The sequence below is a fragment of the Verruconis gallopava genome (genome assembly GCF_000836295.1).
Source record: "Verruconis gallopava strain CBS 43764 unplaced genomic scaffold supercont1.13, whole genome shotgun sequence".
NCBI lineage: Eukaryota > Fungi > Ascomycota > Dothideomycetes > Venturiales > Sympoventuriaceae > Verruconis > Verruconis gallopava.
This window is the reverse complement of record NW_015622149.1, coordinates 67,200-94,945: the sequence shown is the minus strand read 5'-3', so window position 1 is coordinate 94,945 and position 27,746 is coordinate 67,200. Positions and strand designations below refer to the sequence as shown.

The following is a 27,746-nucleotide window of genomic DNA, read 5'->3' as shown; positions in this document are numbered from 1 at the left end:
GAGCGGCCAGAAGAACACGCCTATCGGAAGCAGCCCTTTAGTCGCGCCAGAAATCCTGCTTTTTTGTAAACAACCTTTGGTGTAGAGATCACGTCGTTGCCTCCGGGACGCACGCTTTGCGGATTGTGAAAGACATCTTCTGGGTCCCACTTGAGCTTGATGGATTCAAGCCTTGGAAGGTTGGTTCGCCTAGGAACTACATCAGCTGGTGTCTATCAAATGATGAGACAATTAATGTGTCTAGTAATGACTGCAAAGCTTCTGGGGAGTATTGGTCTTTGTCCGCACGTACCAGTAGGCTTTCTGGGCTCCCGCCCCTAGCTCTAGATCGACGTAGCCAGCGTAGGCCCCGAGGTCCGTGTTCTCCCCAGCTTCCGCCATTCCATCCCTGATCACCTTATTCAGGCCCTGGAGAAACTGTTTTGATTTATTAGACACTGGCCCAAACGGGTTGACGGCATATGATTGAAGGTAAAATAAAGCATCACGGTGCGCGTAGGCGGTAGCGTCCTGAGGGATGTCGTTGACTCTTCCACCTGCGAGATCAAAAATGGCAAACCACACCAGAGTGCCCTTGCTCACTTCCTCGAAATACTTGAACATCCTGTCGATCACAGAGTCCGGAATCTGGTTGCAATGATTGAACGTCAAAGTCTTGGTGTATGAATGTGCTGGCAAAGGGCTAATGATCTCTAGTGCAACATCCTCGGCCCAATGTCCAACCGCGCCCAAATAGTCATCGAAAACGATTGTCTTCGGTGTCTGGTTGCCGGGAAAGTTTTTAGCGAAGTTGATCTTGTCGAATTCTTCATCTGTGCCGAAGTACGTTACGGAGATGGTAAGGCCTAATTCGGTGATGGTCGCAGTTGAGGCAAATGAACGAGTCAAGTCCGGTTGGCTGACATAAGTCTGCCATGCCTTGAAAGTCTTCGCCATGTCTTTCCACGAACCGGTGGTGAAAGAATAGGAGTATTGCACCAATCTCCCTGGCGCTGGCTCGGTCCGAACAACAAATTCGGTGATGACGCCAAAGGAGGCACCCGCACCTTTGACGGCCCAGAAAATGTCAGAATTCTCGTTTTCGTTTGCCCTGATCACGTCGCCATTGGCAACGACCATTTCGACCTCCTCGACATGGTCCAGAGCGGCGCCCCAAAGTCTGGAGCTGGGACCGAGTCCACCAATAGTTGCATGGCCACCGATGCCTACGGTTGGGCAAGTACCGTGTGCCATGGCTCTCTTGTGAGGCTCAAACATGCGCTTCGTAAGGTCACCAAGCAGTGTTCCACCACCAACGCGACATCTCCAGGTATTCTCGTCTATTTCAAACTTCTGGAAGTGCTTGAGGTCCACAATGATACCGCCGTTCGGATCACAGAAGTTGGCGTATGAATGACCACCACATTTTGCCTGAACCTTGAGATTGTTGTCCTTGGCAAGTTTGACGATGCTTGAAACTTGTGCTGTTGTCTTTGGGTAAGTAACCGCGAGAGGAGTAGTTTCTATGTCAAGATTGTATCGCTTCACGTGATCTTTGATGTAAAATGGTTCGTCTGGAAGCGCGAATAGTTCGTCGTCATTATTTAAAGCGGCCGCTAAATCCTTCTTGAATGCTGATAGTGCCTGAGATTGTCCCATACTGAATGTGTTGCATCTAAGTAATTTGCCTCAAAAACACTCGGAACAAGCTGGGAAGTCGCCGACGGATCTGGATAACAGAAAACCTCCACAATACTCCCGTGGAGCTTCTAGCGTATTTAATGACGGTGTGAAGTTGCGGAGAGGTAGCAGTGAGATGCGGACTGAAAAGCGTGTCCCACGAAGAGGGGAGGGACCTCGTATTCAAGTAGGGCCTCGTGAGAGGCGGTATGCTCGTTTCTGTGTTCAGCCCCAGCTGAATGGCTGAGGAGCTTTCTCCCAAATGCGAGACCGGTGTGAATGTCTGCATGTATTTGAGAGGCGCGTGCGTCAATGTGCTGGCTCTCGCAGTAGTTTCACGAAAATAATTGGTAAGTTCCGTTTTCTTGGAAGGCTTCATTGGACAGATGCTCCTGACTCGTGTGACAAAAGTATTTCCCTACGTTCTGGTGCCTGAGACATAAGAGCAGTCACCCAGCCTTCCTTAAAGACCACGATAGTACAATCTTCTAGATCCGTATTTTCTGTTGATTTTTTGAAAGTTTACTTGTCGAGAGAATTTCGTTGAATTCGTGTTTCTATTTTCATTCACCGACATCGTCAGGCTAGTGCTTGATGAGGCTGTGACGACTTGTGACATGATTTTGTAACTTGAAGTTGACATATCAATTCGTTTCAATCAGAAAACTCACCTGCCGGTCTCGATATACGATGAAGACCAAGACACTGGGTGTAAACGCAGATTTGATTCTAGTCTAGCTTGAGGCGAGATCCAAACGTTTCAATATACAAATCTCGACGTAGTATCCTTACAGCTGTCGCAGTAATAAAGTTCTCTGCAAGGACCATAATGGCAAATTTTTACTCAAAGTGTGCTTCTAGTGTCTTTCGGAAATCTGGCATTTGACTTCAACCGTCAGTAATGGCTGCCCAAGCGTAGAGGCTTTGGTTCTATTTTTGTGTTCAATACACTTCTTCAGCATCAATGTTCTCTGTCTCTTGCTTAATCGAAGCATCCATATTTGCAGATGGAATATGCGTGGCAGCTGTATTCCCTAGTTTTGTCTTCCCATATGCACCACCTCTTAGTTTTCTCAGCTCTAGTGCCCTCCTATATGGCGGCGCAGTTGGTGGCTGCACTGGATCGAGCACTATCCTATCTTTCGGGAGCCTGTATGTTGCATCCGAGTCGAAAGCACTGAGATCGCCACATGCAAGAAAAGGAGCTATCCATCTATTGTTGATTTCACCCCCATCTTCATCAAATTCTTCTTCTTCTGACGACATTTCAAGAACAGTTACGCCGTCTTCACGGACACTAGTCGGGAGGGATTTCTTTTTCTTTTGCTTTTTTGCAGCGACATCCTCGTGCCTGAATGGCAAACCCTGCCCTAAGGGGTTTTCCAAACTCGCCTGAAAACCTTGCGGAGGATGAAAGCCTTCGCATACCACGAATGCTTCGATTGAGCTGGCCCTCGAGCTTCGTGGCTTCGCTATGGTCACCTTATCAAACATGAGTCTCAACTGATAATACAGTATGTCCACATCCTTCGCTCTGAAAATTTTTGCGACAAATTTCCCACCAGGTTTCAGTACGCAAAGTGCGAGGTTCAGTGCAGCGAAGAGAAGCTGTGATTGAACGTAAATATCTAAATCATGCAGACCTGTTACATCCGGGGCTCCGTCAGAGAGTACAAGGTCTACGCGATTCTGGGCCTCTTTGTCAGAAGGATCATAAGTCTCTGGATCGAGAGCTTTGAGGAGAAGTGGCACAGTACTTGGGTGCGTGATGTCGGCTTTAATAGTTGTGATTCCCTCCAGCGGACTCATCGGTTGCAGGTCAATCGCTACAATCCGCACGTTTTCTCGTGGTTCACGTTTGAAGTTCGATTTAGTCTCGTGATGACTTTTGATTCCGAATACTTCTTGTCTGTTGCGCGCGACCTCGTCTTCCCAAGCCTCGCGCCCGAAGGTCTCGCCCTTGATGAGCACACGGGAGAGCACTTGGGACCATGAACCTGGCGCGGCGCACAAATCAACAACGCGTGATACCCCGCTGAAGAGATCAAACTCCTGATCCAGTTGTAGAAGTTTGAATGCTGAACGGGCACGCCAGCCCTGTTCTTTTGCAAGCCGATAGTAAGCATCTCGCTTGTCTTTCGAAGATTTTCCCATGATAACAAAAGTTCTCCCTTGCGATTTATCGTCTTAACATTATTAGAGAAGATTTAATTTAACTCCAAGCTCTTTCCGATTTCTTTGCGGCAGGACAAGATTGAAATCCAAGTGTGAATAATTGTCGCCCGAGATTTGCAGGACTGAATCGTGGCAAGTTGTGCCGAACATCACCCGCGCGTAAAACTGCCGTTTTTGCGAATCGCGGACGACTCAGGGAAAAAAGTTGAGATTCATTTCTACCATTACATCCAATATACTTGTCAAGCTAGAGAGAAAACGATGCCACCCGAAGCGAAAAAAAGGAAGCTCAATGTGCCGTCAAGAGTACACAAGAAGCAGCCGCAACGGCGGAAAACTGGCGGCAAGCCAAATGGGCTTGGTCAGCGCAGAGAAGCTAGAGGTGTACGCCTCGATGAGTTGAAGTGGAAAAAGGTCGCGATGCCCGATCAGTTGAACGACTTTGAAGGGTTTTTTGGTTTGGAAGAGGTGGAAAACGTTGAGGTGGTGAAGGATTTAGAGACTGGGCGCGTATCGTTTAAGGCGATTGAAACCAAAGACGATGCACGTAAGGACCAGGATAGTGACGAAGATGGTCTCGCGGACGAGGGATCAGCAAAGAAAACTAACAGCAAAGAAATCGAAGATGTCGTGGACACTGAATGGAACGGCTTCGGTGACATATCAGCAGCCGAGAGCAGTGAAGATGATCAAGATATGATGCAAAAGAGCAAAATGGAGAAGGGCGAATCGCACGACGAGGCTGCGCTGGTACAGAAGGATGAGGAACTTGCTGCCACCTCCTTTGTTGGCCTAGCAGAAGAAGAACTTGATGCCGAAGGCGTAGATGTTTCCGCATGGCACTCGCTACAACTTTCTCCTGATACACTCGCCGCAATCTCGAAGTTGGGCTTCACGCAACCTACACTTGTGCAAAAGAGATGCATACCGGAAATAATGGCTGGACACGACGTAATTGGCAAGGCGGCGACAGGATCCGGAAAAACGCTTGCGTTTGGGATACCAATTCTAGAGTACTACTTGGACTCTGTTCTGCCGGAGAAGGACAAGGCTACCGACGAATCCGATCATCCCACAGCGTTAGTCCTAGCACCGACAAGAGAGCTGGCGCATCAGCTGAGCAAACATATCACGGCCCTGTGTGCAGGACAGACTTTTGAAGCTCCTCGCCTAGCTACCATCACCGGTGGTCTTTCCGTGCAAAAGCAAAAACGATTGCTACAGACGGCAGATATCATTATAGGCACACCCGGCCGCCTGTGGGAGGTCATAGAGAGTTCAATCGGTCTGGTCTCTAAGCTAAAGAAGATTCGCTTTCTTGTTGTGGATGAGGCAGATCGTCTTCTCAGCGAAGGACACTTCAAAGAGGTCGAGCAGATTTTAAATGCTCTCGATCGTGTTGTGGAAGATGAGGATGAACAAGAAACAGAGTCTGATAGCGACGGAGAAGGAAGAAGTAATCGAAGACAAACACTTGTTTTTTCCGCAACCTTCCACAAGGGGCTACAGCAAAAGCTTACAGGCAAAAGTCGACCCATTGGAGATTTGATGAACAAGCAGGAAAGCATGGAATACTTGCTGAAAAAGCTCAACTTTAGGGAAGAAAGGCCCAAGTTTATTGATGTAAACCCTGTTCAGCAGATGGCGACGGGTCTGAGAGAAGGTCTTGTTGAATGTGCTGGCACTGAGAAGGTAAATATGCCGAATCTGAACTAGATTCCACACATGACTAAACCACCAATGAACAGGATCTCTACCTATACGCACTTATGCTTCTTCACCCGAGGACTCGAACCCTTGTCTTCACAAATTCCATCTCAGCAGTCCGTCGCATAACACCGTTCCTTCAGAATCTCAATCAACCCGCCCAAGCCCTGCATTCTAACATGGCTCAAAAGGCCCGTCTACGTGCCATAGAGCGATTCGCCGCAGCGGACTCATCTATTCTTATCGCCACGGACGTTGCGGCGCGTGGTCTTGATATCCCTGGCGTCCAGCTTGTTATACACTACCATGTTCCACGCACGGCAGATATGTATATCCACCGCTCCGGTCGCACGGCGCGCGCCTCGAACAAAGGGAGCAGCATCCTAATCTGTGGGCCCGAGGAAGTCCAGGGCGTGCGCCGTCTGATCGCAAAGGTCCACGCGCAGAGCAATTCTAAGGACAAGCGTGCCATCAGAACGCTAGACCTTGACCGGCGCATCGTCGCGCGCTTGCGCCCACGTGCAACGCTGGCAAAGAAAATCGCTGATGTGGGCATTGCCAAGGAAAAGGCAAACGCCACGGATAAGCTGTTCGCCCAAGCAGCTGAAGATCTTGGTGTCGAATACGACAGTGAGGAGTTCGAGCGTATGGGCAGTGGCGGGAGACAGGGACGAGGGAACAAACGGAAAAAGCGGGAGCGGGAGGACAGAATGGTCAGCAAGCAGGAATTGGCAGCATGGAAGGCGGAGCTCAAGTCGCTGCTTGCGCAGAGAGTGAATACCGGTATCAGCCCAAGGTATATCACTGCTGGTGGAGTGGTAGATGTCGATGCCTTGCTAAGAGGAGAAAAAGGTGAATTTTTAGGGCAGGTTTCGATGGTGGATTTGATGGGCGGCGACAGTGACTGATTCATCACCAACCTATGGAGTTTCTAGGAAGCTCTCAACCTCTTTTATGTAGTCTCGCTTGCTAATGCGGGAGAGCTCAGCCTCAGTATAAGAATTGAGCGGGTACAGGCAACTCTGTTCCACGCAAGATTTCATGCCCGTCATACTTGCATAGTCAAACTCAACTGGGAAACCTATTTCGCCTAATCTGTCACCCTAATTTTTACCAGCTAGATTTCGAGGCTTTGAAAAATTTTCGATTTTTAAAACTTGCTTCAGGACACATCGTTAGGAAAGACTCGATGGAACTTAGCATCTCTCTCACGCTTGTGTCGGAGGCTCCTACAAGTTCGCAAGGACGAAAGGTGCTCTTGAAGCCCTGCAGCCTGTGATTGAAGTATGCAATGCACGTCTTAGTCAGCTTAATGATCGCACATGCTATGTCCCTGCGCTTTCCATGCTTATCTCATACTTTTTGACTACACGTTTCTAGCTCCAAGAGCTTGCTGGTCTGAAGATGATATGCTTAGATGCGGTCATCGCAGACGCGCATGATCCACTTTCCTATCCGGGCCTGGATACCGTTCAAATCCTTGGTGTCATGCACCTCGGATTCGGATTCCCGCAAGCATGCTCACACACTCGAACATAACTGGGGGCCCCAACCGAGCTGTGAGCGAGTCGATAGGTTTCTAAGAGATGAAGCAGAGCTTCAAGGATTGGAAATCCATCTTCCCGTACGCGCCCCCGAGGTCCAGAGTGCGGGGGGATGGCCGTTTCATCCAATGAGCATAAGCTTTCGACGTGCGGCGATATCGAGTATCTCTCCGGGCTTTGAGCTGAACTGCAGTATAAATTGTGAATTGCGTTTGCTTGACCGTTGATCTACAAAAGGTACTCCGGGTACTTGAATTCCACAGGCCGGACGTTGTGCCAACACTTCGAACGTTTGTCAATTAAAAATCGGTCACCATGGCTTCCTGGAGCGAAAAGATATGCGATCTTCCACCGAACAGGCGGCATATAGCCACACACAATGCAGAAGGGAAATCGGTGTACGTGTCTTCGGCACCGCCGCAGGTCTACGTCAACACCGGAGGACCGGGCTTGGCTCATTCGTACTCGATCGCCGCCGTTCCGGTCAAGATGGAGAACGACGCCGATCTGAAGGCGTATCTGAGCGAGGGGCAAGTGAACAGCCAGAAGAGCACGCACATTGTGGTTCCCGAGACGCCGGAGACGCCGAACGGAGCGAACCTCCTAGTGGTGGATCTCCCGCCAGGAGCTGTAAGCGGGATGCACAGGACGCTGAGCATCGACTTCAGCATCTGCGTGATTGGAACGATCATCCACGAGCTCGACAGCGGCGAGAAAGTCGTACTTAAGCCCGGCGTAAGTGGTTTTCCCTTTCTCGAGGAAATGTCGGACGTGTTACGCTAAAACACGGCCACTACAGGATCATATCGTGCAGCGAGGAACGATGCACAAGTGGCACAACGCGTCTGACACCGAGCCGGCCAGGTTCGTCGCCGTCACGCTTCCGGCAGTGCCATTCCCGCTTCCGGGCACTGGCGAGATGCTGAGGGAAATCCACGTGCCGAACACGAACACAAAACTCTAGGCTAGCGCCTAAGCTACCTTCTCTATGTGATATTGAATGAAAGAAGAATATTTTTGAACAAGGTTAAATGAAGCCCTGCCAAGTCGCGAACTCTTTAATTCCCAGAATCCCAACCCTTCGCTTTGCCAGCTGACCCCTGCCTACGTATCCGTCTAGAATTCACGACTCAAAAAGAGAAAATAGCACCCTTTTCTTTCTTTGGCTAGGCCAGAGAAAGTTGGCAGCGCCGTGATGAGATAAACAAACGTCAGAGAAACGTGGTAGGTAACGCGGTCTCATGTGGCCAGGCAAAGGCTCAGGGAAACTGAAGAAAAACCAAGGAACCTGGACTTGGCTCAATCCGCGCTTGTGTGATAGTGGATTTGTGTGAAAACTGAAGACTGAGAAGACGATGCTGCTTCTTCGTGGCCCTACCCACTGTTTTCTTCTTGGCTAATCCCAACGTCGTCGACACTGTGTGCCTCGTAAACGCGTGACCGGCTGCATGGATGTCCCACCCAGAATCCATGCATGTTCATTCTGATATAAAAGCCTGATCCGTCTAAGAATCTTTTGTCATCAATTGAAAGGCATCCTGCCGACTCTCACGTGAGTCCCTCTCTATTGCCCATCTTCCAACTTCGTCCCCGACGCCACCGCTTTAGCAAGAGCCCGGAGACTTCGCCCTTTCCACGTCTTGCGCTGTCGAGGCTTCAGCACCATTGACGAGGTCAAGCCCCTGGTGCTCGCCAAGCTCCTCTGCTGCGTCCTGGCCTTCACCTCTGCCACGAGGCCCAGGCGCGCGCGCCGCTGCGATAGATGCGTGGAATGACGTTCACAGAGGCAGGACAGCGTGGTCGAGCACCTGCAGGGAGAATTGTCGGAGAGGAGCTTCTAAGTCGGCTTTTCAGCACTGCGGAGACATGTAGAGAGTCTGGTTCAGTGGACGCATGCTCATTCACCTTGCCAGTCATCATGCGCGAATGATGAACAGAGGATTTCGGCCTCGAACATGACGTGGCGGATTGAAATGAGCTTGATCAGGAACAGGATCTCGTGAAGATCGGATTCTGCGGTGACCACCACCTCGTCAGACACCAGGGTGGCATCATTAATGTCTGTAACAAGGCGTGTGGCTGCTCTGATCATGTAGTCCTCGTCCGTCCACTTTGTAATTCAGTATGTTCTCGAGGTTTCGAATGTATCCAGGGGAGGAGATTGCTAGCTTTACCGATTTCTTTTGAATCTTCCTACAAGATTGTTGACAATTTCACCAGGAATAGAGAAATTTGGCTTGCGAGAACAGGATTGTGGTAGTCTTGGTACACTTGAGCTGGTACGTAAAAGCAAAAGTCTCTGGACTGATCTAGCTGTTGCCGCGCCATTTGCTTTTGCAAGCACCGTTTGGATTCAATTTATTGCTAATTTTCTGAGGATAGATGGAGATTGGATTGAATCTAAGTGTCTACTTGATTGCCATGACAACAGAAAGCATCTAGGCAACACCAGATCGCAATCCCATTGTTGGATCATAAAGCTGCGCACTAGCTGGTTTGTGGCTATTCTTCTGGTTCTTTATCCATCACCGTTACTGCCCATACCCTTGTTTCACCCGTGAATAAAGATTGCTCGTCATTACGCTTCTTTTTCGTAAACCTGAATATGACATTGAGCAAGGCGTCCCTATATTCGCTCAAACGATCCCGAGATGTGCGACAAGCTCTGCCGCACCAGTGATACCGTCTTCCAGATACGCGGCGCCTATAACTGCCTCTACGGTATCTGCCACGGACTTGTCACACGGAGGCATCTCGGAACTCCTGAACGCAAATCTGTCAAGACCCACCCTCCTCCCGACAGCCGCTAGATTTCGATTTGTTTCCAAGATTTGACACCTTCGCGACATCTCCCCGTTGGTGATGCCGGGTAGCTCAACGAAAAGCCTCTCCCTCAGCACCAGGCCCAGAGCGCGATCTCCGATCAGCGCCAGTCGCAACGTCGGGGTTTGATTGAAGGATAGCCCTGGTGCAGCTTGCAGAAGCGTTCCTAGATCTTTGAAAGTGCGTCCGAGTATGAGTTGCAATGCGGCTGCTCGGCGAAGAGGCGTCATGGGAGAATTGGTTGGATGTGCGGAATGAGGAGACAGATGGAGCGGCGGCTGCAAGCGTGACGGCTTCGTGTTCTGCTTGAGTACGGCAAGTTCTGCATGCTTGACTACGCCTTCGGGACTTGGACAATTCTTCCCTCCGCGGGACTGTTGGATTGGCATTTGCTGCGCACTCTCGGAGAAGTTGAAGCAATCGCTTTGAGGTTTGACTTTGTCTTGTGCACCGGCCGCCTTTGCTGCTCGTTTGGCTCGAGCTCTCTGCCTCACTTCTCGATGCTTCTCCTTCAGCTTCTCCAAGAAGTCGCTCGAGTACTTTCTTCTCTGCTTGACCGGAGCCATTGGGCCGCGCTTGAGCTCCTCCGGCAGAGCGTCATAGACTCGTTCGAGCTCGTCTCGCTCTTTGGCGAACTTCTCCTGCTTCGCGATGGCCTCGGGTCTGGCCAGCTCGCGCTTGAACCGCAGTGAAACATGCAGCGGAGGGTCATCCTGCTCTTGCTCAACCAGTGCTCCCGATGCCTTTACATGATCCGCGTACAGGGCGGCGAGGGCAGCCTTTGCTCGTGTCAACACCATGATATCGGCCTGGAACATAAAGGTGCGATACTAGCGCATCGGAGATATAGAGATGGAGATTTCATCAGAAGCGGTAGGAGCGAAGTTAGTGACTTGCAACGTGCAAGCACCTGATGCGCGCCTTCCGTCCGCGGTAGTGGTTACGCAAAGCACCAGTGGTTATCAAAGCATTCTTTTGCACGCCTGGACTGGCTAGAGGAGTTTCTTGAGATCTTCACCACAACGAAAAGCCCGTGTCTTGTTCATTCACGAAAAGGTGGCTAGGATTCGAAACTGCCCTTAGCACGACGAACATGCCCTGCTCAACTGCGCGTGTCAAAGGCAACCGCGACCACTACATTGGTTGAAGAAAGAACATAATGGATGTGGGGGACATATATGGAATATGTGTTTGCCATATTTCAGACCTCCAATCATGGCTATCCAACTCTTACGTGACGAGCAGCACAAAGAGATGTAGAACGTGACAATGGACGCCAGGACTCACTCTGGCTGGTCTTCATAAAATGTCATGAACTCGGCATTGACATTGACGTCATTGCAAGAGGCAAGTCCATGTTGCGTCCATTTTGACATAACACGGCCTTCAAGAGGAACATGGTCCAAGGTGCAAGAAGCGTGAAGAAATGCACAAGGCGGCGTCATCATACACCAGTCACACGGACACACGAAGCATCCAGTAACGGGACGCACGATTGTCAGGGAGGCTTTGACCAACCATTGCCGGAAAGTTCCACCGGAACGTTGCCCAGAAGGAGAATCTAAAGTGGACCTCCAGTTGACTGCCGCTGTTGGGAAGAAAAAAAATTTAACAAGTTAATAAAAATAAGGAGAAATGAAGTAGAGGAGCTTTGTCGGGTACCCACCGTAGCACGTCCCCAATTGGGAGCCTCTAGAGCCTCAGGCACATACGCACGAGCCAACGCCGAAAAAAATTTCTAGGGTATAAAAGGCCGCCGTTCCTGCGAACCTCTCTCAGAAACCAGTCGACTTTACTTCATAGAATCATTTCTATAGGTAACGTCCCCTACTAAGGTTCTTACCAGAGCCACAGTATCCACAACCTGGCTGATGATCGTTGGCCTCGCTGCCCTAGAGTGACGGTTTCTGGTTCGCAGCCCTCACGGGAGGCGCCTTAATTGCGTCTGCTTCGGCGGACGTGGGAATGATCTTTGTCCTGTGCCTGGTGTCTTTGCGTTCGCGCGGCCGGCCAGGACGGGCGGCGATGGTGATCTGACAGGCTGTTTTTTCTTCTACTCTTTTCATTGATAGGGCTCGCCTGCGAGGCGGGAGATCAAAGAAGAGAGGCTCAAGTATCCGCCGCAAACGCTGAGCCGCGCGCGGTCCAGAAGATGAATATTTTTTGTTTGTTTTCTTTTCATCTTGGTTTTTTTTTTCTTACGGTTTTTTTCTTCACCGGAACAGAATTCCGTACGGTTTGCTAACGTTGGATCATACGCGTACACTTGCTCTTCCCGTCGTGTGCTGCCTTTGCCTTGTAATGCATTGCCCCTGTGCCTTGGGAGAGTCGGTGACTGGGGCATGTCATGATCCAGCAGCGAGGCACAAAGACGGGTGCCGTAGCTCAATCCTGTTGTTCGTAAATGCAAAACAGTGGACTGTGCTGCGCTACGGGCGTCATCCAAAACCCGGGGGAGCCCGAGGCATCGCCTCTCTTCGGGTTCGCGTATACGCGGTTTGCTCTTGTTGACGGCCCGCTTCTGCCCATCGCGTCCTTCGTCGTCCTCGTCGCATGCAGCAGTTCTTAACCGGCCCATCATCACCCCACGTCGCGTTCCGAGCCAAGGCCCCAAGTCCTCGCCTTCGTCAACATCCAAGTGGCTCGTAAATACTGCACGATCCGACACTCCCTTTCTGGATAGAGCAAGAGGCAAATGACACCATGAACAGGGCCAGGCGATTGGCAGCCTGTCGGAACAGATCTTGTTCCCCGCGCAGTTCCAATCGTGTCGGCTCGCGGTCAAACGACACCCTCTTGGTTGGCGACGAGGGATCCGCCCCATACGCGGCGCGTTGAACCCTACGCAAAAGGCAAGAAAAGACGAAATGCTACACTGTACACACAGACCTACACACGTACGTCGGCTTTTCGCTTCTGACATCCGGCCAATGGAGTCGCTCCCTTTTACGACGTTAATGTGGCGTTCTTCTTCTCTTTCTTCCGCTCCGTCCATCCGTGAAGCAGCTGCGTAGCGGCTCAGCAGTCCGAGCAGGCCACCAGCCCTTCCTAGAATCCTGCGAGAATCTCACTGCTCTCCTAACTCGTACGAAGATTAAGATTCTAACATCACCCGGCCATTACCGGGTCCACCACGTCGAGCCTGCAGCAGTTGGACAACAAACTGTCAGTCGCGACGATGCCCACGAGCAGCTCTCGCCAATGGCAGTGCAATAGTATAGCGTGCCAATTTTGAATCTACAAGTAGCTTTCAGTAGACTTCGTTCGAGTCCCTGTTGTCTGAAAAGCGTCTAAGCATCTTGTTGGCCCTGATCGTTTGTAAGCAAGTAAGCACTACCGTGGTGGGACAAAAACAAATTGAATGAGGCAAAGGATGTCATTGACAATCAGATTGTCGGGACTTGACATGGAAGAGCTTAGCAGTGTCGAGAGCTTTTGCCGAAGATGATTGGAGAGCAATCTCATGTTAGGCAGCCTTTGTGTCAATGCTGGAAGAGCAACTACTGATAGAGATCGTATGACGAGGAATGGGCCTCCACTTTGTTGAACAGCTAAGATTCCTCAATTCTCCCACTATGCTACCAATTAAGTCAGATCAGTCGATACATTTGAAATTTTGGCTCATATCTGTTTACTCCTCCGGATCCTTTTCATCGGAAGCTCGAAGTTTGGACCCTCGGATGGTTTGCACGATCTCCACGAACTATAAGTTTGGAGCACTCGATCTTGATCACTTCAATTGCAAATCCGTGATTAAATTATACGATTATAGGAACAACTCGATTTCCTGATGTGGACTGCGGCATTGTAGTCTAGAAAACTCAAGCATTCCAGCCAACGCCGTATTATCGTCAACCGAGTCATGCCAGGCTGAGGTTTCCCAACTATCTGGATCGGTCTTTTGTGGCTTCCAGCACCCAGCTATCACGCCCCTAGAAAGAATCTCGAGCGACTACCGCAGAACTTCAGACTTGACCCTTAGAAACAGTATGTCGACGCGCGGTCCGTCCACGGTAGTGAGAGATATACCAATCGCATCTTGGAAGGGAAGGCCTTTAAAGTGCTTGTGGTGTAATGCAAATATCAGACCTAAGTTTTGGGACCAGATTGATGAGAAACTTGATTTACGTTCCAAAACTCTTCTGGCTGCTATTGCGCTTTGAAAAGAACCCTATCTAGTCCATAAATGACGCGTGTCGCATTCGAGACTAAAGAGCAAGCCAAGTACGGAATGCGTGAAGTTACCGCTTGAGTGATCATAAGTAGCGGGCCCCGGACACGTCTCAGTCCTGTGGCATACGCTCTGCTCTAATAATTCAATATATGAGACCGCAAGAATGTCACAAGAAATGACCAACATTCATGTCTCGTATCTCCTTAACTGCTTACAGTAAACGAGACCTATGGACAGCCTCCGCTCTAAGCAGGACGCCATGACACGATAGACTTCTCAAAATGCGATATAGCCTAAGCCCAAACCTATTTCGAGCGTAAAGGAGATCTGCGTAGTCTGTAAAGAGTAGTGGAGACCACTTCGATGCCGTGCAAACACCAATCCCACGCAGTTTACCTTTCCGATCGGCTGAAACTAGACGGCTCCCGCTTCTTACGTAGATGAAACTCTGAATTAAGTGAAAAAGAGCTGTACTAGGATGGAGCTGTAAGCGACCTTATATAAGAGACACTGGCTGTGCTGCATAGGCAGCACAGCACTAGCGCGGGGGTAACTGGGGCCCATAACAGAGTACTTTGCCCAGCGATCACTTTGCAATATACCGCTTTGTGCTCCTTGATGTCACACGGGCCCCGTCATATAGCCTGCCATTGCCTTACAATAGTTTCACCTGGACACAGCTTCCGGTAGCAAATCGCATCTAGGTGATCTACGCCTTTGAGCGCAGTACCTAAGTCTGTAGAATGCAGAAGAACTTGTAAGCAGACAGTTTCTACAATAAACTGGACGTTATATTTGCTCTCTTAGATCAATCTGATGTAGCAGCTGGTTTTCAACTCTCTCTATGCTGCCCAGGGAGCAAGTCAGTTAGAATAATAATGACTTGTGTCGGCTCGTAGCATATTCAGCCACGGCTTAAGCTGCTTGCTCATAGCGCACGACAGGCGCCCGCCACAGTGTAACTCAAGGTCAAATTTGGAAAAAGGTTTAATGTGAGAGGAGGTCCACTCGATTGGTATTCGCTATTGAATCGAGAGAACACGGCAGATGAAGATAGACTGGATGCTATCTTATGCTATTCGATCCAAATCCGAAATAGCTGAGAAGTCAACCGGGTTCTGATTTGGAGCCATGCCCAGATGTTCCAAGAATCTAGGGCTGTCAAATGGACTGTATTATCATCACATTAGTATGTGTCGCTTGAACCCATTGCTCCATGAGACTTACCAGAGCACGGAGTCGAGCATAGCCAGACTATCGAAGAGGGAACTCTCATCTGGATCCATAGGTGTTTGGGTAACTACTGCATCAACGACTGATGTTGGGTCAGTAAATGCTGAGCAAGACATCATTGAATTGGGAGATATAGGTTGTGTGAGATGAGATGTCGACGGAGGTAAGACGCTTTGCTTGGGAACAGTGACCGTCTTCGGCAATATGTCAGAGCTAGTATGTGGCACGTCAGGCTTGCCTTGCCAATCTGACTGGAAGTGCGAAACAATGTCTAGAAGTATAGATTTCCATGCCAACAAGTCGTTCTCGCTGCACAAAGCCGGCTCCATTGCGAGCTGCTCGTCGAACAACGCAATATATATCTTGAGCAAAGGAGTTTTCCAAGTCTTATTTGTGCCCCTAGACTGCTCTCGAAACAATCTGAAGGAAGAGGTCAGATGCTGTTCTTGAGAACCGAACACCGCACCTGAAACAGAGGACATCTTCTGATGAACTTTCAATTGGATCCCGGAGATCGCAAATTGGAGATTAAGGAATTGGTAGGGCTGGTTGAAAATTCCTATTCCTTCTTGGGTCATCTTGTGGATCTGTGACGATAGCCTTTCCTTGAGCGCAGAAAATTGCTGCTGTATGGTCTCGATTTGGGACTCAGTTGATCCCACTTCTGCTGTAGTATTAATGTAGTTTAGTAATCCAACCAATTCAACGAAACTGTTGAAGGTGCTCAACATTTTACAAGGGTATGAGCGTATGTTCAGTGCCCTCGGAGGTTTCCATGGTTCCCATTCCTCGAGACCTTCAATATCGATTGGACCAACAGACTGAAGATCCGACCAAGTGAGCAAAGATTGCCTCTTGAGATGAGTTGATATTAACGTATCAAGTATAAAACATCCATGAAATAACCGCCTTTGGCTATCCTCAAGCTGGTTTTGATACGTCGAAAGGCCACTACCATCTCTATGTCGCGAGATGATTCCAAGGTCGGTGGCAAGATAGAGAGCTTGGCCGAGAAGGACCCAAGCAGCGCTCCAAGATTCAGTAGCAACTTTTAGTAATGTCAACAAGAGAAGTGCTCGAACATGCCCAAAACCGTAAGACTGAGAGCGAGAGTAAATGAGGCTGAAAGCTATGTTCTCACAGTCTGATTCCACTCCAAACGCGCTCTCACTTTCGTTCTGGCGCGTTGAATATGCGAAGACAGCCCAAAGGAATGCGAGATCTCCTGAGCATGGCTGATCGATACATCTGCCAGCATCGGCCGCAGTATATGCAATTTGGAGAAGTTCATGTTTCTTAGAGATGAGAAACCAGCAGTGTGTGGTCGCTATATAATCTTCAAGGAGCTTCAGCCAATTCGGTGGAAGAATTGAGGGGTCAGGCGAGAAGAGACCGGCAGTGGGAGTGAAGTTACCGGACACTACTGGAGGCGTTGTCGCTGTATTTGCCCGCTGAGTCCGTTGAAGGCTTGTAAGGCTCTCAGGTGTTGAGAGTTGATGAACATTTCCGGCTGACTCTTTGCAATTCAGAAAGGCAGACAGCGCTGTTGTCAAGCTCTCATCGATAGTGGGTGGTGAATTTTCTTCATCTATCGAAAAACTTAGTGAACTATCCGTAATACTGGAAATTCACCTCTTCTATGTGATATATGGAATGTTGGCCTACCGTCAGATGATTGCACCAATGATAGAAGTGATCCTACGAGTTTGAAGACTCCACTTTTTCGCCATGTGTCCAATGCACTACCAGAGGAAGGCTCTCCTTCTCCGAGGATCAAAGCTGGCTCCCGTAAGGAATGTTGGAGAAGCGACGACAGAATATGTTCACTGTCTTCAAAAGTTCGCAGCAGAAGCCCAAGCAACATTTCTAACACTCTGACGTAACCGGTTGGGAGTCCTCGTTTCCTCGATGGATTATATGTGCATTCGCGATTTAATTTAACGCAAGACGTGCATTTCGGTTGCCGTCCGTCGCATCTGTATTTTCTGCTTCTGCATTGACCGCATGCTCTTGATATCCGCGTCCGTTTGTGCTCTCGTCCTCCGTCATCCTCTACATCAAGCCCGTGCATAATAAAAGACGGTTCAGAAAGGTTCAAGCGCTGTCAAGCAGGGCATTGTAGGACCACCGCACACAACTGTCAAAGGAGTCGAGCTGCAATATTTTGACGGCTATCGAATGAGCGTAGCAGTAACTTAGGTACGCACATTGGAGGAAGTCTGCAGCTTGTGGGAAAGGTAAGGCCACTTGATGGGCGTCTGCTCCGATTCCCAAATTATTCTAGACCATGTGCCTCACGAGTTTAGAATAGAGTACAATGAATGCTGGTGAGGACAGTTCAGCGCATAAGTTTGCAGATCGAACTGTTATTTGATGGTACGCTAACGAACAGTATCCAGACCTTGCCGATCTCAGCAAAACCCCAACCAAGCCATCGATTTAGTCTGTGCAGGGAGCGGTTAAAGATTAACCCGAATCAAAGTAGCCTAGGCTAATTCTTCGCCTTTCCAGTTCCATTGACGGAAAATACGCAGGCTTCTGATGTACTCTAGAAACATTGTATCTCGGCTGAATCGTTAAGCGGTCCGGTCGACTGCTTTCAGTTCAAGTCCTAGTTCTAGAGTTGTCTCGTCAAACCACCGCAGGTAGCCCTTGTTATAGAGCTGGCTTTCATGAATATCTCTCCATCAAAAGTGTCATACAGGCACTGGGTATGATATTCTCGAAATGTTGAGTGTGTCCCCAAATTTCAGATTCGGAACGCAATCCTTACAAGTCTCGAATCTTGGCTGCTACGAGCCGACGACTCCTCAATCACAATGACCTCGCAGACGACTCCGCGCTTGTCATACGACAATACTCCTATCCCCGTGAGCCACAATAGAAGTTGTATCTTGAGTCATGCAGCAAGTCCAGGTACATTTGCTCCTGACTCTTCTATCGTTCTGATCGGAATTCGTGGAGTTGGGAAGTCAAGTCTGGCTGTCATAGCCGCCAAGGCCTTGAATTTCCAGATAGTTGATGCTGATCAACATTTTCAGCGAACGACTGGACTGTCCAGTGCGTCATACATGAATTCACATGGTGTCAAAGAATACGGTCTTCAGGAGCTAAAGGTGTTGCGACAGATACTGGCTGAAAATTCGACCCGAACAGTCATTATCTGCAGTCCCAGCTCCATCACGGGCGCCGGCCGAGATCTCCTACGAGCATTTTCACGTGGGCATCCCGTCATCTTGGTTCTAAGAGACGCAGATGATGTTCATCGCTACATTGGTGTGTGGGACGCAAACGCCATCTCAAATCTTGTCAACCAGACTAGTCCGTTGTACCGTGCGGCATCAAACTTTGAATTTTACAACCTTTCTGAGTCCTTTCATGATGTGTCAAGCGCTCCAAACGGATCACGGAATCATCCACCTTTGCCTCTAATGCTGAAACAAGTTGAACGAGACTTTGTCCACTTCCTCTATCAAATACTGAAGCCTGCGGATACACAAGAGAATCACTACACGCAACACATTCAATCAAAGGTGCCCCCAGAATCAAGGCCTTATACCTACGCCATGTTGCTCCCATTATCGCAATGGGACCTAATTGGTTCTCAGCTCAAGAACGTTGATCTTCTGGTAGACGCAGTTGAGATTGTTCTGGACCTCCCAGCAGTTGTTGAGGGGAAGAATGTATTTGATAGCGCCATGGCAAGCATGGTCGCACGAACATTCTATTCGGTCAGAAGAACGCTTAATCTACCGCTCATATTCAGTATCAATTCAGAAAAGCTCGTGTCTACAAATCCAGGTACCTCAATCAAGGTCGAAGTTATGGAAAACGTCTACTTTGAGATCATGCACCATGCGTTGCGCTGTGGCCCTGAATATCTCTCTGTCGATTTACACGCAAAATTTGATCCCCTACAGATACAGAACCTCATTAAAAATAGAGGTTCAACCAGGATAATTGGCAACTTTCATGACCACTCGCCCGGTCGAAACGGCTGGACTGAACCAAGTCGTCGTCAAAGGATGTTAGACGCTCAGGAGCTTGGATGCCAGATCGTAAGACTATCTCAGGACGCAACGTCAGTAGAAGACAATTTCGCTATTCGGCAATTTATACAACATACTTCGGAGTCGCGTAGGATCCCATTGATTGCGTATAACACTGGCAAGCTCGGTCGATTCTCCTGTTGCGTGAATTCCACATTGACGCCTGTCACTCACCCCGTTCTTCGCTCATCTTCAGCCAGCCGTGAAAATGATTGGCTTCTTACAGTACAAGATTGTCAACGTGCACTCTACGCTTCATTCTTTTTGGAAGAGATGTACTTTGGCATCTATGGCTCAGGCATTTTGCTTAGTCTTTCACCTGCCATGCACGAAGCTGCTTATCGGCTATCCGGAATGCCGCATTCATACAAGCTATTTCAAAACACGTCTCTCTCTCAGTTAGATGAGCTAATGGGAGACCCTTCATTTGGTGGGGCCAGTATTACGTCTCCATTCAAGGTGGATGTTGTCAAACGAATACAATTTCTTAGCCCTAGCGCCAAGGCAATCAAGGCAGTTAATACCATCATCCCACTGAGATCCAGTCATGCGAGCGCCTTGTTAGATAGAAATCGACGTGGCCCAATCGTGGCATTGTATGGTGAAAACACTGACTGGATTGGTATACGAACTTGTATTCGGGACAACCTTTCCCCAATTAATGCAATCGGACGCAACTCTTCTGGCCTTATTCTAGGCGCTGGAGGTATGGCTCGTGCTGCTATGTACGCGATGGTTCAACTAGGTGTTCGCAAGATTTATATCTTCAACCGCACCAGAGAGCACGCAGAAGTATTAATTAAACAGTTCTGCAATGAAAATATTGCAGTAGGCGGTGGTAAACAATGTCAAATAGTCTCGGCTCAAGAGCAGACCACGACACAATCGGCCAGTTTCTTGAGCAATACGGACACAATCGAGATATGTGAGACATCAATCATTTCGTCGCTAGAAGATACTTGGTCAGCGGATCATACGCCACCAACTATTATTGTATCTTGCATACCAGCCAAAGATGTACGAACGGGGTCTCCTACTAATATTGTGCTCCGTTCGGATTGGTTGTCAAGTCCCACTGGTGGTGTTGTCCTAGAGGTATGCTTTGAGGCCAGCGCGACTGATATCGCTTGAGTCTCTGAACTAATTGACTACAGCTTGCTTACGATCCACTCGAGACGCCATTACTAAAACAGATAAAGGCCTTGGGGGATCATAAATGGATTGCTGTTGATGGGTTGCACGTTCTCCCTGAGCAAGCTATTGCGCAATTCGAACTGTTCACGGGTCGAAAGGCACCTCAACATTACATGCGTAAAGTAGTTAGAGAGGGATATATGAAGCAAGTACAGTCTGGACTTCGCTCCCTTGAGAGTAAAGGTTAGTCTCGTTATTGATTCAAGATGATGTCCTCTACACGCACTCTTGAATATCACAAGGACGCTAGACTACATTTATTTCCACGTCTCGCATCGTGATGATGAGAAAATTGTACTTCTGTCCCAAGCATAGCTTTCCATTGGCCCGCCAGATGCAATCCGAATGTCTACACCATCCATATCCCATTGCAACGTGAAGCCAGTGTAAGACAGCCGGACAATACCCAGCCTCAGAATAGCAACCAGGATCTCGGTTCCTCATCCATCTCAATAGCCTGCACATACTAGCAGAAATCAGACACTGTGATACTGCTATTTGAATTATTCGCATAAATTCTTCGCCGGAGAGATTCTTGCGGTGTCCCCTAACAAAAGGCACGGGTCTGGGACCAGATATCGGAGAAGAATTCAGCCATACACGCTAAACATCTCTCGGACTCGTGGCAACGGGAGTTTGCACAGATATGTGTAAACGTTTCAGCAAGTTTTATGGTTTCCTGCACTGCAAGTACGCTGTTTCTGTTAAATTCCCATCTCAAATTGATCATGGCGGTCCCTACCTCAATTTCTCCTCTTCAGTTCTACATTTTTGGCGACAACATATCCCACTCTTTGTCACCAGCACTGCACAATGCCGGATTCAAAGCAATCGGGCTACCGCATTACTACTCCATCCATCAGAGTAGACAAGTGGACGAGACTGTAGAAGCCCGGATTAATGAGCCTAATTTTGGAGGAGCATCTGTCACATATCCCCACAAACGTCAAATTGGAAGACTGCTCGACACAGTGTCGCCTACAGCTCAGAAGATAGGAGCAGTGAACACGATAGTCGTTCAACAGACAACTTCCGGCCGGACTCTTGTCGGTGAGAATACTGACTGGTCTGGCATTCGAGCCTGTATCTTGAGAGGGGGTGTGACGGCGGACGATGAGTGTTGCGCCCTCGTCCTTGGCGCAGGTGGTGCCGCGAGGGCTGCTTGTTATGCACTGCAGACGTTGAACGTCAAGTCCGTCATTCTCGTGAACAGGACCAGGAAGAACGCAGAAGCTATGGCGGCTCACTTCTCGAAGATGAGGTTCGAGATCTTTGAAAGCTTAGGGCAAGCCTGCAGTCAAGGGTCACAGAACGTTCAGATTGTCGTTGCTTGTATTCCGGCCGATGAACTTACTGAGAACGACATTCCGAAAGAGCTCTTCTCTGGCCACAAGCCTTCAGTCCTTGTTGAGATGGCCTATCGACCCATGGTAACAGGAATGATGAAGTCTGCTTCGCAGAACTGTCAATGGATGGTGTTCAGAGGTCCAGATGTTCTCCTGGAGCAGGCTTTTGCCCAATTCAAGCTGTGGACTGGAACCGACGCGCCCGTCAATGTAATGCGAAATGCTATAGAGAGAGAGCTACGAGGGCAGTTATAAATGTGGGCATTTCAAACTCTTTACCAGAGACTGTCTAGATATAGCAATCTTTCGTGGCTCAATAGTCATTAGGTATATTCAGACCTGCAATCGGGCTGAATTTTGTTTCGCGCCGAAGCTCTGCTCAATGAACCGTGCAAAATACCACGCTATGGTTTCGAACCCAGCAGTTCATTCTATAAATTTTGGAAGGCCCGTCTAAAAAATCAGATTCTTTCCTTCAAGCCACTCCTTAGCTTGGAGATACAAAAGATCATGCTTGTCGCCATTGGGCGTACCTGCGTGCCGTCGATGTCCTGGCATATCGGGCAGCACCTTAGCTCCCATAATCGCTTCCTGGAAATATGCTAGGAACTTATACCCATCTGGATAAGTCTTCAATTTTTCCTCGTCGACATTTGGAATCTTGGCTGGATTGCATGGAATCAACTTGTCTTTCTCGTACCAGTGTCTTACGAATCTGGCTCCCCATCGCCCGTCAGCCTTCTCAAAGAAGAAACAGAAGCGACAATCACACTCTACATCCAATTCAGCGCCATCTAGCACAAACCGCTGTGTGATAGTCGCTTTCATCTTGGTCACCGCGCGAGTCCCTTCAGGGTTGATGTCTGTTGTGAGACCATGGCAACGATGCATAATGAAAGCACCTTTGTCTATTCCAGCTTTGGATGCTTCGATAAAGTCGTGAAAGTGAACGCGACCAGACCAAGTCGTATATACATGGGCGTCATCATGGAATATCGAGGCGAAGTTGTCCCATTCACAGGCGTCTCTGAATAGCTCGGTCAGAAACAGCGTGTTTTGCTTTAGGGATATCTATTTCCTACCGGTAGCAAGGCCAGCCCTCAGCCAGCTCTCTCAAGTACATTCGTTCCATGAGCAGTTGAACAGGTCCATTGTTGCGAAGACTATTCCTTGGCCAGAAGTCTTGAGGAAGACTGTGAAGATCAACCATGATTTTCCCTTAAATGATGTCTGCACAGCGTCAAGTGGCTTTAACTGTCTCAAATACAACACAATTTTAGAGACGGTCTTGCGGCTTGTTGCTCCGGTGAAGTTTTTATTTGCTACAGACACTGCAAGCATCATGATCAGGTCTTGCATTCAAGATCAAACATTGACGAGCGGATGTTCCGCAATGAAGCTCGCAAAACCAGGAGCTGTGAATACGGCTAATTCCTTTTCCGCAGATTTGCTACCCCCCTCGACAAAGAAATCGAGCGCACTGTAAATCGCGAGGCATGAGTCCCGCAGCTATCGGCTTCAATTGTCGGCATCTCCTGCGAATTGTGCAGTGCATGCGGTTCAAATCCATGTGCTGATTAGCCTGATTAATTGCCGTGGTCCTGAAAGCAGACTGTTCACAAGTTTTCCTGCAATGCACAGCAAGCACCATGAAGGATTTCCGCCCTGCCATTCTCTCGGCCTCTCTTGGTCGTGCTTGGTTGCACGACTTCGACAAGAAAGTTGCTCAAGCTGCGAAATATGGATTCGAAGGAATTGAGATATTTTACGAAGATTTGGAGCATCTTGCCAAAGCCAGATCGAGCACCGAAGCTCCTTCCAAAGAGCAGTTACTCGACGCTGCAGAGCACATCCACAGTCATTGTTCGTCGCTGGGCTTGGAGATCATATCTTTGCAACCGTTTCTGTTCTACGAAGGCCTCCTTGACCGTCAGGAGCACGGTCGACTCATTGAGAAAATCAAAGCATGGTTCGAAATCGCGAAGCGCCTTGGGACTTCCACAATCCAGATTCCGGCAAATTTCCTCCCAGCAGACAAATTGTCGGATGATGTAGAGCTCATCGCCTCTGATCTTCGCGAGCTGGCTGACCTTGCACTATTGGAAAACCCGCCTGTTCGGTTCGGCTATGAAAGTCTCTGTTGGAGCACGCACATCGACACATGGGAGAAAGCATGGGATGTTGTCCAGCGTGTCGACAGGCCAAACTTCGGCCTCTGTCTCGACACGTTCAACATCGCTGGCAGAGTCTGGGCTGATCCAGCTTCACCGACAGGGAAGACACCAAACGCAGACGCGGATCTTGAGGCGACGATAAAGAGAATGGTGAAAGAAATAGATCTTCATAAAGTGTTTTATATTCAGGTCGTTGATGCGGAACGGATGGACTCACCATTGGTAAAAGGACATCCTTTCTACGTCGAAAGCCAGCCGGCACGAATGAGCTGGTCTCGAAACGCCCGAGCATTTGCGTATGAAAAGGATCGCGGTGCGTATCTCCCAATCGAGCCTATCGCCAGAGCGATCATTGAAGGCTTGGGCTACAAAGGATTTATATCCATGGAGCTTTTCTCCAGGACTATGGCAGAGCCGGGTGAACATGTGCCTGAAGAGCACGCTAAACGTGGAGCAAATTCATGGAAGCTGTGTGTGGAAAATTTGAACCTCAATGGCTAGTGCATTCGATGACAGGTAGAGAGGTATGTATCAAGGAGATTAGAAATTAATCCCTGGACTCTCTTCAGCATGTTTCATCAGTACATTCCACGCACCCTCTCTGTCCAGCATCTTCACCCGATCCTCTCCGGACCATAATCGCCACTGTTGTTCAATCTGATATCCGATAACATGCGTGCCCTCAACTGTCTGCCAGCCAAGTCGTTCTGCCAGCTTGATCATTCGCGTTCGCCGAGGCTTGAAGCACATATCCAGCAATAGTCCCTTGCCTGGCCTTGACAGAAACTCTTCTAGAGCAGCGACGACCGTCTTCTCGGCCTCAGTTTTGGGCTCCGCGTCAGGCACCGTTCCTACCACGTAGGCTGGAGTGTCGAGAGATTTCGCCTGCTCTACGCTTTTGACATGTACGATATTGGGAGAGGACTCGATGCGAAGAACGTCGCTCTGGAGCGCAACGACTTCGTCGTCGTCTCGATTGAGTAAGTAGATTGTGGAGCAATGCATTTCGGTAGCGAGGGCATACACTGCCGCACGACTTGCGCCGCCAGCCCCGACAATGAGCGCTTGAACTGAACGTTCTTCGCTGCCTTGACACTTGGTACCGGTGGATTTCTCTAGAAGGCATCCTTTGATGCCCAACCAGTCTGTGTTTGATCCACAGAGTCTACTGGATTGGGATGGATCTCGATATATATTGTTGCAAGCGCCAATGGCCTTAGCCAAGTCGTCCAACGCATCGAGTTCTGGCATGACTGTGGTCTTGTACGGCATGGTTACCACCATGCCAACAGTTGACTCACGCCGTGCCAGTTCAAGCAACTCCTCGAGCGATGCACATTCGGTGCTATGGAAGGTCCACGGTAGACGAAGTGATTTGGCAATGAAGTTGTGCATGGGTGGTGCAATTGAATGCTTGACGCCCACTCCAACAAGATGGAGAGTTTTTTCGGCATCACTCTGACCTGATGCCATCATGGATGTAGGATTGTTTCCGTTAAAATTCTGTCAAATGCTCGTGGGCGCGTTGGATTCAAACCAATGATTAGCTAGAGTCTTGATGAGCTCAAATATTGGGGGATTATAGGAGTCAGATTCCATTGCCATGCTATTCAAATTACCGATTTAATAGTATAGATCTTTTCGGCCGTTCAGCGGTGTACTTGCGGCTCATATATAAGCCGGGCAATCAAGGGGCGATTTAGTCCTTTGCCGACCGTGGTTTCGAATCCTACTGCCGTAAAGCCGGGAAAATAAGGTCAATGTTGAGGAATAATTTAGAGAAACTTCTTTTTCTTTCCCCCTTTTTTTTTTCGTGTATATTTGACAATTTCGGATGTTAAACCCGTGCAAAAAAGGCCACAGCCTACGCCTAGTTTATAATTCTACATGCGCAAGGAACCCAACGACACCATTTCGCCAACGACTCTCGTGAACGATGCAATTCGAATTGACATCTTGCAGATCTGCTCTCGCATCTTCTCCGGCCCACGCACGCCTGAGTAACTCTCGGATAGATTCTCGCTTAAGCGCCCTCGGATCCCAGTGCGGTCTGCAAAATACTTCGTCCACAACCTTGTCCATCTCCGACTCGCTCATTCCCAGTTCCTTCCGTCCTCTTGGAACTTCCCCAATCCGATGCTGCGAAAGGATGGGCCTAAGATGCCTCTTGAGCAGTCCGATATTAGTCACCTGCTGGGGAATCGACACGAGTAGTGGACGAGGGAGGCCAGGTCGAGATAGCTCTTCTAGAAGCTTTCCAGCCGTAGATGGGAAATCCAACAGCCGTCAAAAAAATCTCAACCGTCGCATATTGTCTCTCGTCGTAATTAAACCCGTGCGAGGTCAAGATTCCTCCCCTGAAGGATCTGACGATCGAAAACAGCACGGACGATGTGATCGCCATGAATTCCGGAGCCAAAGACCCGAGGATTGCGGTTCCTGATGCGGCGACTGTTCACGCATATGCACGACTTCGCGCGCGACGTCGGGCAGACCTGTACGGACGTCAGGCCAGAGTTCATCCTGCTCTTGGACATCCTGGAGCTGTCGCTGTTTGTAGATTCCACCGATCGTCCAAAACCACCGCAGTCAACGGAGGGGACCGTCCTTGGCCCCTTCCACACGCACGACGGACAGCTTCTTGTCAAAGTCGCAATTTGGCCTTCGCGCCGGGCCGCTCGTGGCAAGCCAGGGACCGAGTCGCCATGGTCACGAACGCCGCGGTTTTTCTTTGCTGGTGCCGGCTGCGGCTAGATCAACGGCCAGCCGGTGAATTTGTTTTGCTCGTCGAAGCAAAGTGTGGCTGAAGACCAACGGCGGCTCCAAACGAAACTTCTGCTTCTCAAGCCCTACTGATCTTGATGATATCCAGACGAGACTGTCAAGCGGAATTCTCCTTCCAGGACGACATGGGCAGAGAGCACCGCCAAATGCGTTCGGATGCCTCAAATCTGCGACGTGATCCGTCGCTGTTCCAAGCAACCTCTCCCGTCCTGCTCTGGTACGATGCGCCAATATTGGAGAGGCGCCTTTCCTTCCTCGCGATCTCTTCGATCAAAGATAAGCCGGCCGCCCGAGCTCAACATCAACGTACGCAAGCCCCTGCTTGACCGCCAGAGGCACTAGGGCCAGCGCCTCATAGTAAGCGTCATCCTTGAACTTTCCTCGCTGGGACTTGGTGCGCATTGCAGACAGAAGCGGCAGCGGGCCGATGGACTGCAGAAGCTTGACCTGCTCTTCGATGTAAGATAGTGGTGGGACACCGTGGTCGGCAACAGGCCCAGGTATAGGCGTCACCAGGTCAATTCGCACTTCCCAGACATCGCCGCCGTAGCCAATCCTCGTGATCACCGCCCTGACGTCCTTCAAATTGGCAAAGGTCAAAGAGGGGATGAACGTCTGTGTGCTCCTGTTCCAGTTTGGCAGACACAACGTCCCCGCTCGTCCGTGACGCAGTCATGCCAGGCTTACTCTGCTGGAAAGCACTACGCAGCCGAAGAAGCGGAGGCACTCCTACATATAACCTGGAATGGAACATTGCAAAGCCGCACGCGATGCCAGGCCGTCGCGAAACGGGGCCGGTGACTTTCCTTTTCTTTCTTTCTTTTTTTTTTCTTCCCTTTCCAGACTGAGGTGTGGCTCTGCGGAAATCAAACGCCGCACGCAGG

General features: G+C 49.4%; 10 protein-coding genes across 10 annotated transcripts; 4 read left to right on the top strand and 6 right to left on the bottom strand.

Moving 5' to 3' along the window:
- Positions 1–20: 20 nt before the first annotated feature.
- On the bottom strand, positions 21–1,670 carry PV09_04513 (uncharacterized protein; the record flags this gene model as incomplete). The annotated part of the gene is made up of 2 exons (XM_016357872.1): positions 293–1,670; positions 21–189 (listed from the first exon to the last, which is right to left on the bottom strand). The coding sequence occupies exons 1-2, from the start codon at positions 1,636–1,638 to the stop codon at positions 21–23; spliced, it is 1,515 nt and encodes a 504-aa protein (XP_016214074.1). The 5' UTR covers positions 1,639–1,670.
- A 696-nt stretch (positions 1,671–2,366) lies between these two features.
- PV09_04512 (uncharacterized protein) lies at positions 2,367–3,912 on the bottom strand. The gene has a single exon (XM_016357871.1). The coding sequence runs from the start codon at positions 3,811–3,813 to the stop codon at positions 2,602–2,604; it is 1,212 nt and encodes a 403-aa protein (XP_016214073.1). The 5' UTR covers positions 3,814–3,912; the 3' UTR covers positions 2,367–2,601.
- A 159-nt stretch (positions 3,913–4,071) lies between these two features.
- On the top strand, positions 4,072–6,697 carry PV09_04511 (uncharacterized protein). Its single transcript, XM_016357870.1, has 2 exons — positions 4,072–5,526; positions 5,583–6,697. Exons 1-2 carry the CDS (start codon positions 4,096–4,098, stop codon positions 6,447–6,449), a joined length of 2,298 nt encoding a protein of 765 aa, XP_016214072.1. The 5' UTR covers positions 4,072–4,095; the 3' UTR covers positions 6,450–6,697.
- Positions 6,698–7,065: 368 nt separating this feature from the next.
- Positions 7,066–8,122, top strand: PV09_04510 (uncharacterized protein). Its single transcript, XM_016357869.1, has 2 exons — positions 7,066–7,820; positions 7,885–8,122. The coding sequence occupies exons 1-2, from the start codon at positions 7,401–7,403 to the stop codon at positions 8,047–8,049; spliced, it is 585 nt and encodes a 194-aa protein (XP_016214071.1). The 5' UTR covers positions 7,066–7,400; the 3' UTR covers positions 8,050–8,122.
- A 1,340-nt stretch (positions 8,123–9,462) lies between these two features.
- PV09_04509 (uncharacterized protein) lies at positions 9,463–11,514 on the bottom strand. Its single transcript, XM_016357868.1, has one exon. The coding sequence runs from the start codon at positions 10,724–10,726 to the stop codon at positions 9,722–9,724; it is 1,005 nt and encodes a 334-aa protein (XP_016214070.1). The 5' UTR covers positions 10,727–11,514; the 3' UTR covers positions 9,463–9,721.
- A 3,297-nt stretch (positions 11,515–14,811) lies between these two features.
- PV09_04508 (uncharacterized protein) lies at positions 14,812–17,284 on the bottom strand. The gene is made up of 3 exons (XM_016357867.1): positions 16,981–17,284; positions 15,310–16,903; positions 14,812–15,252 (listed from the first exon to the last, which is right to left on the bottom strand). Exons 1-3 carry the CDS (start codon positions 17,177–17,179, stop codon positions 15,153–15,155), a joined length of 1,893 nt encoding a protein of 630 aa, XP_016214069.1. The 5' UTR covers positions 17,180–17,284; the 3' UTR covers positions 14,812–15,152.
- Positions 17,285–17,858: 574 nt separating this feature from the next.
- PV09_04507 (3-dehydroquinate dehydratase, type I) lies at positions 17,859–20,746 on the top strand (the record flags this gene model as incomplete). The annotated part of the gene is made up of 2 exons (XM_016357866.1): positions 17,859–20,459; positions 20,519–20,746. The coding sequence occupies exons 1-2, from the start codon at positions 18,135–18,137 to the stop codon at positions 20,744–20,746; spliced, it is 2,553 nt and encodes an 850-aa protein (XP_016214068.1). The 5' UTR covers positions 17,859–18,134.
- Positions 20,747–22,166: 1,420 nt separating this feature from the next.
- PV09_04506 (pep2-like protein) lies at positions 22,167–23,273 on the bottom strand. The gene is made up of 2 exons (XM_016357865.1): positions 22,987–23,273; positions 22,167–22,931 (listed from the first exon to the last, which is right to left on the bottom strand). The coding sequence occupies exons 1-2, from the start codon at positions 23,112–23,114 to the stop codon at positions 22,358–22,360; spliced, it is 702 nt and encodes a 233-aa protein (XP_016214067.1). The 5' UTR covers positions 23,115–23,273; the 3' UTR covers positions 22,167–22,357.
- Positions 23,274–23,329: 56 nt separating this feature from the next.
- PV09_04505 (uncharacterized protein) lies at positions 23,330–24,596 on the top strand. The gene has a single exon (XM_016357864.1). The coding sequence runs from the start codon at positions 23,554–23,556 to the stop codon at positions 24,577–24,579; it is 1,026 nt and encodes a 341-aa protein (XP_016214066.1). The 5' UTR covers positions 23,330–23,553; the 3' UTR covers positions 24,580–24,596.
- Positions 24,597–27,132: 2,536 nt separating this feature from the next.
- On the bottom strand, positions 27,133–27,538 carry PV09_04504 (uncharacterized protein; the record flags this gene model as incomplete). Its single annotated transcript, XM_016357863.1, has 2 exons — positions 27,133–27,433; positions 27,507–27,538. 2 exons carry the CDS (start codon positions 27,536–27,538, stop codon positions 27,133–27,135), a joined length of 333 nt encoding a protein of 110 aa, XP_016214065.1.
- Positions 27,539–27,746: the final 208 nt, after the last annotated feature.

Bases quoted from the DNA above. Each gene is read 5' to 3' on its own strand.
- PV09_04512 (XM_016357871.1), bottom strand. From the start codon at position 3,813: ATGGGAAAATCTTCGAAAGACAAGCGAGATGCTTACTATCGGCTTGCA.
- PV09_04511 (XM_016357870.1), top strand. From the start codon at position 4,096: ATGCCACCCGAAGCGAAAAAAAGGAAGCTCAATGTGCCGTCAAGAGTA. The intron at 5,527-5,582 runs GTAAATATGCCG...ACCAATGAACAG, and splicing joins AATGTGCTGGCACTGAGAAG to GATCTCTACCTATACGCACT.
- PV09_04509 (XM_016357868.1), bottom strand. From the start codon at position 10,726: ATGTTCCAGGCCGATATCATGGTGTTGACACGAGCAAAGGCTGCCCTC.
- PV09_04505 (XM_016357864.1), top strand. From the start codon at position 23,554: ATGAAGGATTTCCGCCCTGCCATTCTCTCGGCCTCTCTTGGTCGTGCT.
- PV09_04506 (XM_016357865.1), bottom strand. From the start codon at position 23,114: ATGGTTGATCTTCACAGTCTTCCTCAAGACTTCTGGCCAAGGAATAGT. The intron at 22,932-22,986 runs GTAGGAAATAGA...CGAGCTATTCAG, and splicing joins GAGGGCTGGCCTTGCTACCG to AGACGCCTGTGAATGGGACA.
- PV09_04508 (XM_016357867.1), bottom strand. From the start codon at position 17,179: ATGTTGCTTGGGCTTCTGCTGCGAACTTTTGAAGACAGTGAACATATT. The intron at 16,904-16,980 runs GTAGGCCAACAT...GTTTTTCGATAG, and splicing joins ATTGGTGCAATCATCTGACG to ATGAAGAAAATTCACCACCC. The intron at 15,253-15,309 runs GTAAGTCTCATG...ATGATAATACAG, and splicing joins ATGCTCGACTCCGTGCTCTG to TCCATTTGACAGCCCTAGAT.
- PV09_04510 (XM_016357869.1), top strand. From the start codon at position 7,401: ATGGCTTCCTGGAGCGAAAAGATATGCGATCTTCCACCGAACAGGCGG. The intron at 7,821-7,884 runs GTAAGTGGTTTT...CGGCCACTACAG, and splicing joins AAGTCGTACTTAAGCCCGGC to GATCATATCGTGCAGCGAGG.